At 54.2% G+C, this 13,095-nt stretch overlaps 1 protein-coding gene across 9 annotated transcripts in view; it reads right to left on the bottom strand.

Annotated features, from left to right (window-relative positions):
* The window catches only part of ATP11A (ATPase phospholipid transporting 11A), a 119,621-nt gene that overhangs the window by 37,950 nt on the left and 68,576 nt on the right, over nt 1–13,095 (bottom strand). For 8 of the 9 annotated variants that reach the window (XR_009536849.1, XM_060129494.1, XM_060129498.1 and 5 more), the window contains 9 exons: nt 12,032–12,160; nt 9,544–9,647; nt 9,019–9,069; nt 6,192–6,256; nt 5,443–5,524; nt 4,082–4,232; nt 2,771–2,968; nt 1,358–1,531; nt 101–264 (listed from right to left, as the gene is read on the bottom strand). Coding sequence is in view for 8 of the 9 variants with exons in the window: in XM_060129494.1 (XP_059985477.1) it covers nt 101–264; nt 1,358–1,531; nt 2,771–2,968; nt 4,082–4,232; nt 5,443–5,524; nt 6,192–6,256; nt 9,019–9,069; nt 9,544–9,647; nt 12,032–12,160 (1,118 nt within the window). In the remaining variant the exon portion in view is untranslated. The remainder of the gene's footprint in view (nt 1–100; nt 265–1,357; nt 1,532–2,770; nt 2,969–4,081; nt 4,233–5,442; nt 5,525–6,191; nt 6,257–9,018; nt 9,070–9,543; nt 9,648–12,031; nt 12,161–13,095) is intronic. The other variant, XM_060129496.1, reaches the window with a different exon arrangement.

Here is a 13,095-nt window from a genome sequence, read left to right as displayed (position 1 = left end):
GGCAGGCTGAAGGAGAGGCTGCTTGGAGGGTGATCTCTATGACTGAATGTCGGGGTGGAGAGGTCCCGCACCCCCCTCGCATCAGGGACCAGAGACGCACCTCTGGATGCCTTCGACCAGAGCCACCTCGTCAGGCGAGGACGAGATGTACGCGCAGCGCTTCCCTGAATCCGGCGACTTCCTGGGCCCGTCCACCTCGTCGTCGTCCTTCACCTGGATGGTGTGGCACAGACAGACGGCCCGGAAAAACAGCTCTTCCCTCTCCTACAAATGCAGCACAAACCCACAACTCTATGGCGCACCCACTCAAAACAAGGAGACCAAACAGAAGACGGTAAGCAACGACGCCGGGCCTGCGGCCCTGGGGGCCAGGGAGTCTTAGCGCCACCTCTGGCGGTGGCAGCGGGGCCCGGCTGCCTTTCCCCCGCTCTCGCAGTCCAGACGGAAACGGACACGGACCTCCGGGAGGCCGTGGGTTCAAGGCCACAGGAAGAGACGGGCCTGCGATCCCCGGGTTCCCGGAAGCCGTCCCGCGCCCTGGGGTGTGACCGAGACTGAGGGGGCCAAGAAGGGCTGGGCTGGCCTCGCGCAGGCCAGGTGGGCAGCTGAGGCAGGTGCGACGCCCCGCAAGGCCACAGACCGCCGGGCCCTCCCCCGAGGCTCGGGGGTGAAGAGGCCGTTTCTGCACCACCAGAGGCACACGCGCACCGGCTCCCAAGAGGCCGCTGAAGCAGGGCTGACTCAGGCCCCCTCAGGCCCCTGGGGCTCCACGCAGGCTCTGCACCACCAGAGCTTCCGGAACGGCCCCCTGCAGCCACAGAGCCAGTGTGTGTGTGTGTGTGTGTCCGTGCCCATGTGTGAGCGTGTACGTATGTGTGAGCACGTGTGTGCCTTGTGGCTGTGTGCAGGTGTGTGTCTGCGTCTGAGCACGTGTGTGCCTTGTGTGTGTGGTGTGTGCCCGTGTCTGTGTGTGTGTGCCCGTGCCTGTGAGCACGTGCCCGTGTCTGTGTGTGCGCCCGTGTCTGTAAGCACGTGTGCCCGTGTCTGTGTGTGCGCCCGTGTCTGTGTGCGAGTGTGTGTCTGTGTGTCCGTGTGTGAGCACGCAGGGCCTGACTAGTCTCAGTCCACGGTTTCCCCACCTGGCCACGTGAAGATAGCTGCCCCAACCCTGATGTGATGGCCAGATGCACCTGGGGACGCCTGTGCAGATGGGGACACTCACAGCTCTTGCCCCCCCGAGTCGCCGGAGGGCAGCATCTGTCCTGGACCCCAGGACAGGAGGTGCCCCTGGTCCCTCACATGACCCGCCCGTGGCCAGGTGGCAGCAGGACGCACGGCCAGGAGCACGGCCACCTACCCGCCCGCCGGCGCCCGGGGAGGCGTCGATCATGTCGACGGCAGCGGCGGCGGGGAGCACCTGTCCGTTGCAGACGGCGTGCGGCACGTACACGTGGCCCTCCACACAGCACTCCTTGAACTCCATGTTGTTCTCGGTGAGGGTGCCCGTCTTGTCCGTGAACACGTACTCCACCTGCGGACATGACTCGGCTGGGAGCTGCTGCCCCTCGAGGGCCCTCGGACCCCCCAAGGCAGCCTCGTCCCAACGAATCGATTTCCAAGGCTTTCATCCAACCGCGCTGCCTCCCTGGCCGGACGGTGAGCACACTGGCCATCCCCGCCCGAAGCGCCGTGCATGCGAGCGTCTGGACACAGCCTGGCTCCGGGGGCCGAGGGGTGACTTTCTACACTTTTCTCCTTCCATCTCATAGAAAGACAGAGACGCGGCAGGGGTTGGGGGCTTGGTCCTGGATCCGATCTGACCAAAAAATCAAGGGTATGGGTGGGATGAGCTTATCCCATAAGGCCTGGGAGGTCCAAGCCTGCAGCATCGCTTAAGGGTTGGAAGATGACAGAATTCAAACAAGTCAAGGGACACAAATCTCTGATAGAAAACTGTGGCAAGTGTGAAAACTACACGGAGTTTTAAACCCTGGATCTCGATGAACTGAAAGAAGGCGGGGATCCCGGACCCTGTGGGCACCTTGTGAGCTGTGGGGAACACGGGTCCCCCCTGAGCCCCTGCCGCCGGCTATCAGAGACCCGCGGGCCCGGGAGGGGGTGGAGGGTCCCGGCGAGTCCCCGCTCCACCCATCCCGCTGGGCTCCCGCTCGCGGGCTCCCACCCGCACGTCCTGTCCGCGGGACACGCTGCAGGGCGGGTACCTGTTACTACGCCCACTTTACAGGTCAAGAGCTGCCAGTACAGAGCCCAGGCCGCGAGCCATCAGCCTGGAGCAGGGGTGCAGTGGAGGGGTTCTGAACTCTACACCGCGAGACTGAGACTCAGGTCTCACTCTGCCCACCCTGACGATGATGACCGGGGCCGTGAGGACCGAGGAGATGGGACGGGACAGCCGAGGGCAGCCCCTGTGAGCAGGCTCGCCGCTAACTCTCCCTTGAAACCCAGAATCAGCACCACTTAGAAAGGCCACGATGAGCTTAAGGCAGTGAGTTAATGTGATGAATCTGCACAACTCGTAAACCCAGAGCACCCTGCACTGTCACATAAAGTTAAAAAGCCACTCTGCCGCCCTCTTTCACTAGGTATAGGTTACACCGCTGTGCACGAGCTGAAATGGAAACGTTCCCATCTGACCATCCTGATGACCTGCCTGCGTGATAAGAATCACGTAGCTTCCAGAAACCTGGGGACATAACAGAGAGGGGCTCAACGGCCAGCCAGTGAGAGAAGACAATTCAGGAGACCTGACCTGTCCTAGCTCTTCGTTTAAATCCGAGGTGTTAACCAGAGGCCCTTCACCCGTTTCCTCGTCAAACATTTCTTCGTCCCAGGTGATGAAGTAGGAGCCGAGGAACTTCTGCATCTCCACGGTGACGTACATGGACACGGGGATGATGTAGTTGAAGAGGACCATGAAGGCGAGGAAGTCCGTGAAGGCTCTGAGGAGCTAAGAGAAGGCGTGTGAGCCCTGCCGCCCGCCAGCATCACGACGGCTCAAACCTCAGAGTCAGTCCGTGAAGGCTCTGAGGAGCTAAGAGAAGGCGTGTGACCCCCGCCGCCCGTCAGCATCACGACGGCTCAAACCTCAGTCAGTCAGGCACAGCTTAACAAGTGCTGTTTCTAAACCAAGTGCTTCAAACCCAAAGGTAAAGGCCACTGGGGCAGCGGGGGCCGTCAGCTTTGTCTCCCGCACCCGACTTGAGCACCATGGCAGGCCTGGGACAGGAGCTGCCCGACATCTGCGCTGCTGGGGGGTGGGGGGCGTGGCGGGGGGTGTGGGTCACACTCAGAGGCGGCGGGGAGCGGGGGAGGGTCTCCAGCTGAGAGCCCGCAGGACGCTGTATACTGTGATTACTGCAAGTTCCCTCGAGAGTCTGATAAACGACCGCATTTAGGGGTCTGTACAAAGGGTGCTTCTGTATAGTTTTATCCTTATTCTGAGCCATTTGTCTCATGGGAGGCCGGACTGAACACAGGAAGGAAGTGGGGGCCAGGCTGGGACCTGCACACGGCCCTGCTCTGAGCTGAGTGGGTCCAGGTCTGGATTTGCACACCGCTCAGGTGGACGCAGTAGGCCCAGCAGGAGACTGTACTGCTTTAAGCAGAGGACATGTCATCAAATTAACTCACTGGTTTGGGGGAAAACATTTTTGATAAATAGGAGTACGTAAAAATGAAGCCAATTCTTATTGTAATTTCCCATCGTCATCGAGACGCTCCTTTCATCCATCTATTACCTAATTAGGGGCCGTGTATCTCACCAATAAGCAGTTACTCAGCCCCCCTTATAATACAGGTCACCGCGCTGAGCGTTAGGTGTTTAAGGTGTGTCCTTATGAATCTGGGATGGAAGCCGATACCTTTTCAGACTCGACTATTCAAATACCCAAAGAAGGAGGCTCAACCAGGGTCTACAGCCGCAGGGCTGGGGCGGGGGCAGGCAGCTGACAACCTTCACTATCGATGAGCGAGGCGTCTGCTACAAAGACTTCATCAACCTAGACCTCATCCGGTCTGCCCACGTTTCCATAGCGACAGCCTGCGGAGTCCCTTTCCATACCAGGTTCCTCTGTCGTTCTGCCTCTGTCTTCTGGTTGTACCATGGCTCATCTCGGAACGGCTCGCTCTGCCACACGTACTTCATGACGGTATTAATCAGCGCTTTGCTGATGAGGATGCAGAGGTACACGATGAGGAATACATTCATTGATCTGAAACACAAGACAGCGGGGGTGACTGAGCTCCCGCTCCCCGAGGAAACCTGAGCTGGGCGTCGCCTTTCTCACAAACGTCAGCATGAACATGTTGTGAACAGACAGGAACAGCACAACAGGACTCCCCCGCCCCGACGAACTGTCAGGGTAAAAGTGAAAATGCGAACTCGTCTACATCTGAGTACACACCGTGGGCACTGGCGTGTGTCCTGCGGCCACCTGGGAAAGTGCTGAGGGCAGGGAACTCCTATAGACAGGAGGGCACAGCCTGGCTCACAGGGCTTCTGCATGGTCTAGGACTCTTAATTCAAAGAACACCCAGAAATCAATTTCTTCTACCATCAGCCAGTGAATTCCAAACTTGGAGATTATCACCACGAAGGAAGGGGGGAGGGAGGGAGGGAGCGAATGCCCTCTGCATGGGAAAAGTGCTGAATCCTTAGCCGGTATCTTAGGAGCTTATGAAGAAGGTTTGGTTTTCCAATATCTATTTCTGAAACCAATTTGTCAGTGCAGACATCTGGAAACTAAGCATTCTTCTTTAGTAAGAACCAACTGTCCAAGTTCATATCTGATGCAGCCACAGATGGACAGAGACCCAGGATCACATTTCAAGGTCGACTTGCCAGGAGCAGACAGACGATGCCTCAACAGTCTCCCCACAGATCACCCAGGAGCCCGGAGCGCTTCATTACGCTACACAAGGACACTCAGTTGTACACTTCAAGTTAAGGACACACTTTAGCGAGAGGCAAAGAAGACATCATTCTGGGCCATGTTTTCTTACAAATTCAACTGTGTCCTTGACATTAACAGGATTTTACCATTTAATGAAAAGAAGACTGTTCCCTCTGCTAATGCTTTCCTCACTGAACCCGTATCAGAAAAGTGACTGAACTTTCACTTTTTCATGAAATGGTGGGAGGAGATGCTGGGCACCCACAACGGACCTTGACCCAGAACTCCAGGTGTCCATGCGCGGGCGGGAGCCTGCAGACGTGGCTGAGGGTGCGTGGCCATTTACATCCCCACAAAGTAACGCTGTCAATCTAAGGTCTAAATAACCCGCTTGACTGTCCATCAGATCCCATGAAGGAGCTGCTAGTAAGACTAAGAGGAAAATGGTTCCCCATCTGCGGGGGTTTGCCACAGTGGGAAGCCATGGATGAGTTTTTACACGTTTCGAACCACGGGGCAATCAGCTTACTTTTCGACAGCAGATCGCTTCTGGGATTTTGACTGATAATTCAGCGCCATCTTGGTTTCCATGCCTGTGTAAACAGCAACACCTATAAAGTACAGAGCAGATGTTAAAACAACACCACAACTGTGTCTTGCTCTACATCATGAAGTATGCACAGCTACGATAAAAATGAAATCTTGGACAAAACGGATCATATTTTAAATTTTTCTAGGCAAGCTAGCTGTTCATAAAAAGTCACACAGGATTCTTCAGACCAAAGGAATGCTTTTCTTTTCCTGCATAAAGAGCAATCCGCCCTTTTTTTTTTAGGTTCAGATTTTAATGTATTGAGTTTTCCAACAACGAGACACATTCGTATATTTATAAGTTGTTTCAGTTAAAACATAAAAAGTAACCCACCAGAACTGGGAAATACTAGCAAAGAAATACAGCCATTAGAGGAAATTTCTTGCAGAACTACACTGTGTGAATCCTTTCATAGATATAAGTTCACGTCTGAGTCAAAAACTACAGGCACTCAATTTGCAAGCAACACTCTCAGGTGTCACGGCTCTGTGGACTGCGGTTATACGCGGCGACTGGTTTTCTTAGTGAGGAAAATTGCCGCGGCCATAAATCCACAGCCCCTCAAAGCACAAAGAGACGCTTTTATGGTACCCTTTCATCCATGGTTAAATCTACGAATTTTAACTGCTTAACGGGTCCTTGGTTTTAGAAGCTATTATTAATAATTCACTAATTAAAACACTTACCGAAGATTTTCTCAGTGTTCTTTAGCGTGGCTCCTCTAAGAAGCAAGTTTTCCGATCCTAATGGCCTGCAAAGATAAGGATGACCAGAAACAGGGCAATGGAGAAAGCAGGTCGGCACGACAAGACGCAGAAGCCGCTCACGGCTCCACACGCTTCGCTCTGAGAGGAGACCGTCTCAGTGAAGATCTGCTTGCGCTCGGACTAGGAAAGCTAGCCGGGCCCATGTAAAAACTCGTGCTCTTTCCCTGGGGGGCGGGAAGAACCTGTCTGCTGGGAGATCCCGGAAGAGTCAGCCCCTCCAGGGCCCCGGCCCTGCCCCAGCCCCGCCGGGCCGCACCCCAAGGCTTTAAACGCGCTCCACTGGCGACAGCAAGGGTGCTGGGGCAGCCCCTGGGCACTCGTCAGAAGCGCCACTCGAGGGACCAACCCGGAAACCCGCTCCTAACAGGCTTCAGGTCTGAGGCCTGAGGCACCGGGGACCCCGAGCGGTGCCTGCGCCTCACTCAGCTGTTTCTACCGCACCCTCGGGGGTTTCACGCACACAACACAGTCGCGCCTTCAGGGAAGAAGGCTGTGAGGCCCTGCGTGGCATTACAAGCACTGCAGCCGAGCCCCGAGGGCCCCTGAATGCGGGTGGCCGGGGAGTCTGGGGCGATCCCGGGGCCAACGCAGCGACCGAGGCATTTAGAACCATTCGTGCAAAAACAAGCCCTCTGGACGCGACAGTGAGCCGCAGACAGACGCTCTGCCTGCAGGGGCTCGTGGACGCGTGGTCCCCTTTGTTGACCGAGTGATAATTTCTTCTCGTTTCCCAAGAGTAGAAGAGAAATAGGCAGAATCCAGATGCACTAATTTTGCCATTTACAATATTCTCCCGATTTTCTTCGGAGGGTGAAGGGAAAGCGTTGATTTGGGGTAAAGGGAACGGTTTGCTAAAGCTTGCTTTTCACTTTGTCGGCATTTAATTTCCCTTTACCGCAGAAGGCTGAGAAGCCACTGAACGTGATAAGCTTAAATGTGTTCAGTATACTTAGCTGACCCAGCTCAGGACCACATCAGGCTGAAGATGAGAAAGGAGGGCTGCCCAGCAGGGTGCGTTGGCAGGGCCCCCCCCCCGACCCGACGGGCCTACCCAGGGCTGTCCCATGGCCTCAGGGTGTGTCCCCCAGCCTCACAGCCACGCGGGACAGGCGCCCGGCTGCACACGTGCTGTCTGCTTGTGTTACAAGTACTGTCAGCCTCTGTTAGCTAACACTTAGGACAGCTCATGTCCAAGGTGTTTATGGAAATAAATGGCCCTTTTATGAAGTGTCTCTGGGGAGTCTAAAAATAATTTACTTCAGAAAGTACTTCACTTCTAGTTTGGACAGGAGGATGAAGAAATATCACTACAAGAAGACTGAGAGCTTAGATATATAACTCACAGCTGTCCACACCACGAGTTTATAAACGTCTCTAAATACCCAAATATTAAAAGTCTGCTGAATCACATGGATACTTAAAAAGCTAAAGTAAAACTCATATCAAGATACAAAATATATTGGTAATTATCTTCCCAAAGGGCTCAGCCTTCAGCTCCGTCCAAATACCAAACGAGGAAAGCCTGCGGCGCTCACTTTTCCAGCCTCACCCGCTGGCAATACGGATCCGCCTAAATATATTCACTCTTGTTCAAACTCAAACTAACCCTCGCAAGACACAGAAATCCACATTATTTCTCCAAGGTAACCAGGCATTTACCTTTAGAACAACAGGTATTTAAGAACGAGCAGGCAATGCCTCCACAGATTCTGGAAAGCAACCGCTAACCTGCTGATGAAGAATGGTGATCAAAACATGCTAAGAGGGGTGCCAACTGTCTCCTTAAAGCGAGTAATTTCTGGAGCCTTTCAAGGACATAAACCCCATGACGATTTACCTTGCAGTAATTTCCCACTGAGTGTTTTTTCCTACTTCTGGCCCAGTATTTTCCTTAATACACGAGGCAATGCCAGGACACAGAGAATCTGGTGACTGTTGAACTTGGAAGAAAACTAATTTCTCTAACCAGCGGGATTTGTGAAGAAGGAGGGCGGTGTCAAAACCTACTGAAAGCCAGGTTCCCTCAGCGTAGACCCCAGGCCACGTGCAGGTAAAACGTCCAAGGCCCGGGAAGTGAGGCAGCACAGGCCACAGCTGCAGTGAGCAGGGCCGGCTCGTCTGGGCGCCACGACCTCAGGGCTGGGTCAGCTCCCTGCCGCCAGCGGCCCGGGGCGAGGCCACTGATGAAGCAGGTGTGGACACCCACCTGCGACCGCGCTGGCCACTGCCCATCCCTGAAGCAGATTCCCCCGCCCCCGGGGGACGTGAGCCCGCACAAGCCCTTGGGAGACACATCCCCCAACGTCTAAGACTGAGGCTGTGTCCCAGGGGTGAGTCTGGGCAGATTCATGCAGCCCAATGAAGTGGCCCCCAAGTCAGAAACCTTTCAACGTCCTGGCCGAAGACGCACGGTCTGCTCAGCTATGAAAGCGTCTCTACTGGGGAAACGCGCCTTTGCCTTCGCCTGCTGGACCAGCTCCCTCCCTTCCCGGCTGTGAGAAGACCCTCGGCAGAGTCATGGGAGAACGTGCTCCACGGGGGCGTTCGTCTGTTAACGCGTCCACACGCGTGTACACAAGAGAAACCAGCAAGTGGAGCGGAACCCGGACCTCTGGTCACGCAGAATTCCCCCCTCAAACCCAGCAGGACAGCAACGATGAAAAACTCTCATCAGGAAAAGAATCCACGTTTAATTGAACGATAGAGAGGAAATCGCCAAGTGTTTAGAAGAAGCAGGAATCCTCACCTCACCACGGGGTCATTCAGATCGCTGTAAACATTTATGCGGCCGACGAACCTGGGGACAGGAGAGTCAGGTCACTGCCAGGGCAACAGGGGACCGGGGAGGTGGGCAGGACCCGAGACCCCGGCTCTGGGGAACCCCCCTCCTCACCCCTGACCCGTTTCTAAGAAGGACTGGGATTCTGTACTGGAAACACAGGGGTGTGAGGCTAAACCACTCCTCCCCCCTCCGCCCACTTTTTAATTGTTCTATTTAGCTCATGACTTAAATGATTTCCCTTACAGTCACTTCCTCAAAATACAGAAAATCCATTTTTCTTTGACCAAGGTAGTTCCATTAAGCCTTTTCAAATATTTGTATTAAGATTTATGGATTGGAATGTTGCTGGACTATGAAAACACAGAAGTAATGTATGTTTGACCAGGTCCTAATTTTTCAGCAGTGATTTGCAATCTCATTCCAAACCCCTGCGCGACTGGGCCATGGGCACGGACAGCAGCGAGGACCCCGGGGAGGAAGCCGGCTCACTTGTAGAGGTCGGGCTGCGGTCGCTCACACTCGATGGTGGCGTGGAGAGAATCTATATCTTCCTCCGTATGAAACCCCTTTGTGTCTTGAACTGCGTAATGGGTCTGCAGATTGACAAGAAATGGGAATTCACAGCCAAAATGATCAAGACAAACCCAGCGGCGGGGACCTCCCGTCCTAGGGCAGCACCAATGTTTAATTTTTTAGGCATATAAATAAGTCTGGTTACAAAGCCTGGTTACCATACGAGACAGGGTGTATAATAAAGAGTTTGCAAATGTAACAAGGTTACAGAACTGTAGGTACCACCGGGATTCCTGTACCTATTAGGTGCCGGAAATTTCTTCCATTCTTACCCAGTGTCCTCAACTAACAGAATTCTTCTTCAAAACTGGACACTTGGATTCATCTGTCAGAGTGGTGGCTCTGAATGAGGAAACAAATTTGGGACCTAAAATATTCCTTTTTGTTTACGTGGTTCACAGACAGCTGTCGCAGGCATGGCAAGCGGCCCTCACCTGTCACTGTCCGGGGAGCACAGCTTTCTGCACGGATCCTCACCTGGCCTTGACCCCAGGGCTCCTCAAACTAAGGGGGCCACGGACCCCAGGCCCCGCCCCCAGAGTTTCTGAGGCCGTGAGTCTGCGGTGGCGCCCGAGAACCGCATTTCTAACCTGATCCCAGGTGATGCTGGTGCTGGGGTCTGGGACCTCATTTTGAGAAGATGGACCCAGACGGCACCAGTGAGCGTGGATGGGTGGACCAGCCTTGGGAAGAGACAGGAAGGAGGGGCGGGGGGAGGGGATGCAGCCTCCTCCGTGTCTCCCATGAGTGTCGGGCAAAGCGTGAAAGGATTCAGAGCAACAGGGGGTGTGACCACAGCATCCCTGCAGCGTTGTGGAGGCACTTGTGCGTCCAGCACTTTGGGACATTTCCTAGTTATAGCTTCACAAGAGCCCCTGGAACACAGGTGTGCCCCCATCTTACAGATGTGAAAACTGTAGGCGTGACCTCTGCTTTTAAGGAAAGGGCTCAGGTGGCTCCGGCCCCCCCCCCAAGCACAAACACAGAGAGGTCCAAGCGCAGCCCCGGTGCAGACATGGGCCACGTCTGGACCAGGGTGACTGCTGTTGAACTTCACCCTGACAGCAGTGCTGCACCCGGAGGCTCGTGGCGTCTGCTCCAGGGACGCGTCTAGGCAGTGATGTCCCTTTGTGGGTCGGGGTGCAGAGGGCAGCCCACTGCCCGCAGCCGGGTGTGCACGGCTCGCCGGGGCTGGGGAGGACGGGACACGATACCCCAAGCTCCAACGGCCACTGGACACCCAGCGCTTTCCAGCCCAGAACTGCTTTCCCTGACAGTTGACTATGCCAGAAGGGTCCCCCCTCCTGGGATTCGTTACATAGAAAATGTGAGAGTAAACGTGGGAAACCCCATAGGGCTTCATACGATGACACCCCAAGTCACCCACAAAGGATTAGGGCATCCTTTGCTGCTTTCCCGCATAGAATCGCCTGTGTCCACGGGCAGCATTCAGGCACTGTTAGAGCTGCACTTCGGAGCCAGAGCCTCAGAGCAAGGCTCACTTTCATAAACTCCTTGGAAGCTTCCAGGTTTTTAAAACAATGAAATCCTTAAAATTAATAGCAATGTGTTTCTTCTTTTGTGATTGTTAATTAAAATTTTGTAGCACTAGCTGCTGGTACAGAATTCCATATTGAGCGTAAGAAATGAATCATAATTTCAGAAAATCCTTACTAAGATATTTTAACAAAAAGACACTCATAGGGCTTCCCTAGTGGCGCAGTGGTTAAGAATCCACCTGCCAATGCAGGAGACACGGGTTAGAGCCGTGGTCCGGCAAGATCCCACATGCTGCAGAGCAACTAAGCCCGTGCGCCACAACTACCGAAGCCTGCGCGCCTAGAGCCCGTGCTCTGCAACAAGAGAAGCCACCACAATGAGAAGCCTGCGCACCGCAACGAAGAGTAGCCCCCACTCGCCGCAACTAGAGAAAGCCCGCGCGCAGCAACAAAGGCCCAATGCAACCAAAAATTAAAAAAAAAAAAAAAACGACACTCATTGATGTAACAGTCGGGCAAAATCTAGACTCACGACTTACTTTTCACACAATTCCAGTCCAGTCAAGTCACTAACTTTGACCAGTAGAATGAAAACTTCAAAATTCCAACAATCTCTTCCTTCCATCCTTAACTAGGTACCGACGCTAAACGACGCAGCTAAATAAGGAACGTGGAGCTGCTTCTGTTAACCTGAGAGGCTGGTCATTAGGGGGGCTGAGGGTGGAAGGAAGAAAGTGGGAAACAGGGAGAAGCAAACGAGAGGAAAACAGTCCCTGGCTTTCCCCTGAACACAGAGCCTCATGCCCGGTGCAGCTTCTGCCCACAGGAGCACAGCTGGGGGAGGATGCGGAGGTCCCGACGGGTCCCGACGGGTCCCGACGGGGCACAAACGACAGGCACGTTACCTTGTGGCTGGACTCTCCGTCCAGGCTGGCGGTGGTCACGTGGCAGGTCCCATCCGCGCGGCTGCTGGACAGGAAGATCAGGTCACAGGGGAAGGTCTCGTCCTCCTTGACCATGACGATGTCCCCGACCTGCGGGACAGACAGACAGCAGCACCGTGAACCGAAAGCCGGGCTCCGGGCAGCGGCTCCCACAGACACCATCACGGTGTTACCTGCAGGAAGGCGTGTGGATGCTAATATGACTGAGAAACATCGCTGCCCGGCCATCTGGCCCAAACCCAGGAAAGACCTGTGAGGTCAATGCCCCAGCCTTAGACCTGGGATCTTCACAGTGCATTATGACAGAATAGTTTGCGATATTCTATTTTGCAATGATAGAAATATTTGCACCATTTGTATTCCAACAGGCAGATGAGGTGGGTGGTCACCCCGCGGGCATGAAGCCTGTGACGTGGCCGCAGTGATCAGCACTGAATGGTCCCCAGTGGTCCCCGCAGAGGACGGGCACAGGCCATCGCGACGCAGCCCAGAGCCCAGAAACAGACCCACGAAAATACGCTTAACTGACTTTGGACAAAGGTACGAAAGCCACTCGATGGAGGGGGGACAGCCCTTCCAACAGATGAGCACTTGGTCAGTCCTGGGCAAAAAAAGGGACTTTCACCTAAACCTCACACCTGACGTAAAAAGTAACACAAAATGGATCAGGAAGTTAAATCTGAAACATAAAACTATAAAACTTGCAGGGAAAAAAAAACAGCAGACAACCTTTGGGCTCCAGGGCTTGGCAAAGAGTTCTTGACCTTGACACGAAAGGCAGCAGCCATAAAAGGAAAGATCAGTAAATGGGACTCCATCAAAATGAACAACTTCTGCTTTGCGGAATACCCCATGAAGGTACTTCTGACAGAGGACCAGGCTCGAGAATAGAGGAACTCCCAACGTTCAACAGTAAAAGCCCTCAATAATCCACGTAGGAAATGGGTAAGGGCCATGAACACATGTTTCACGAAGAGGATGCCCTGATGGCAAATAAGCACACGGTAAGATGCTCACCAGCCTCT

This window comes from Lagenorhynchus albirostris, chromosome 18 (assembly GCF_949774975.1).
Source record: "Lagenorhynchus albirostris chromosome 18, mLagAlb1.1, whole genome shotgun sequence".
NCBI lineage: Eukaryota > Metazoa > Chordata > Mammalia > Artiodactyla > Delphinidae > Lagenorhynchus > Lagenorhynchus albirostris.
This window is presented reverse-complemented; position numbering and strand designations above follow the sequence as displayed.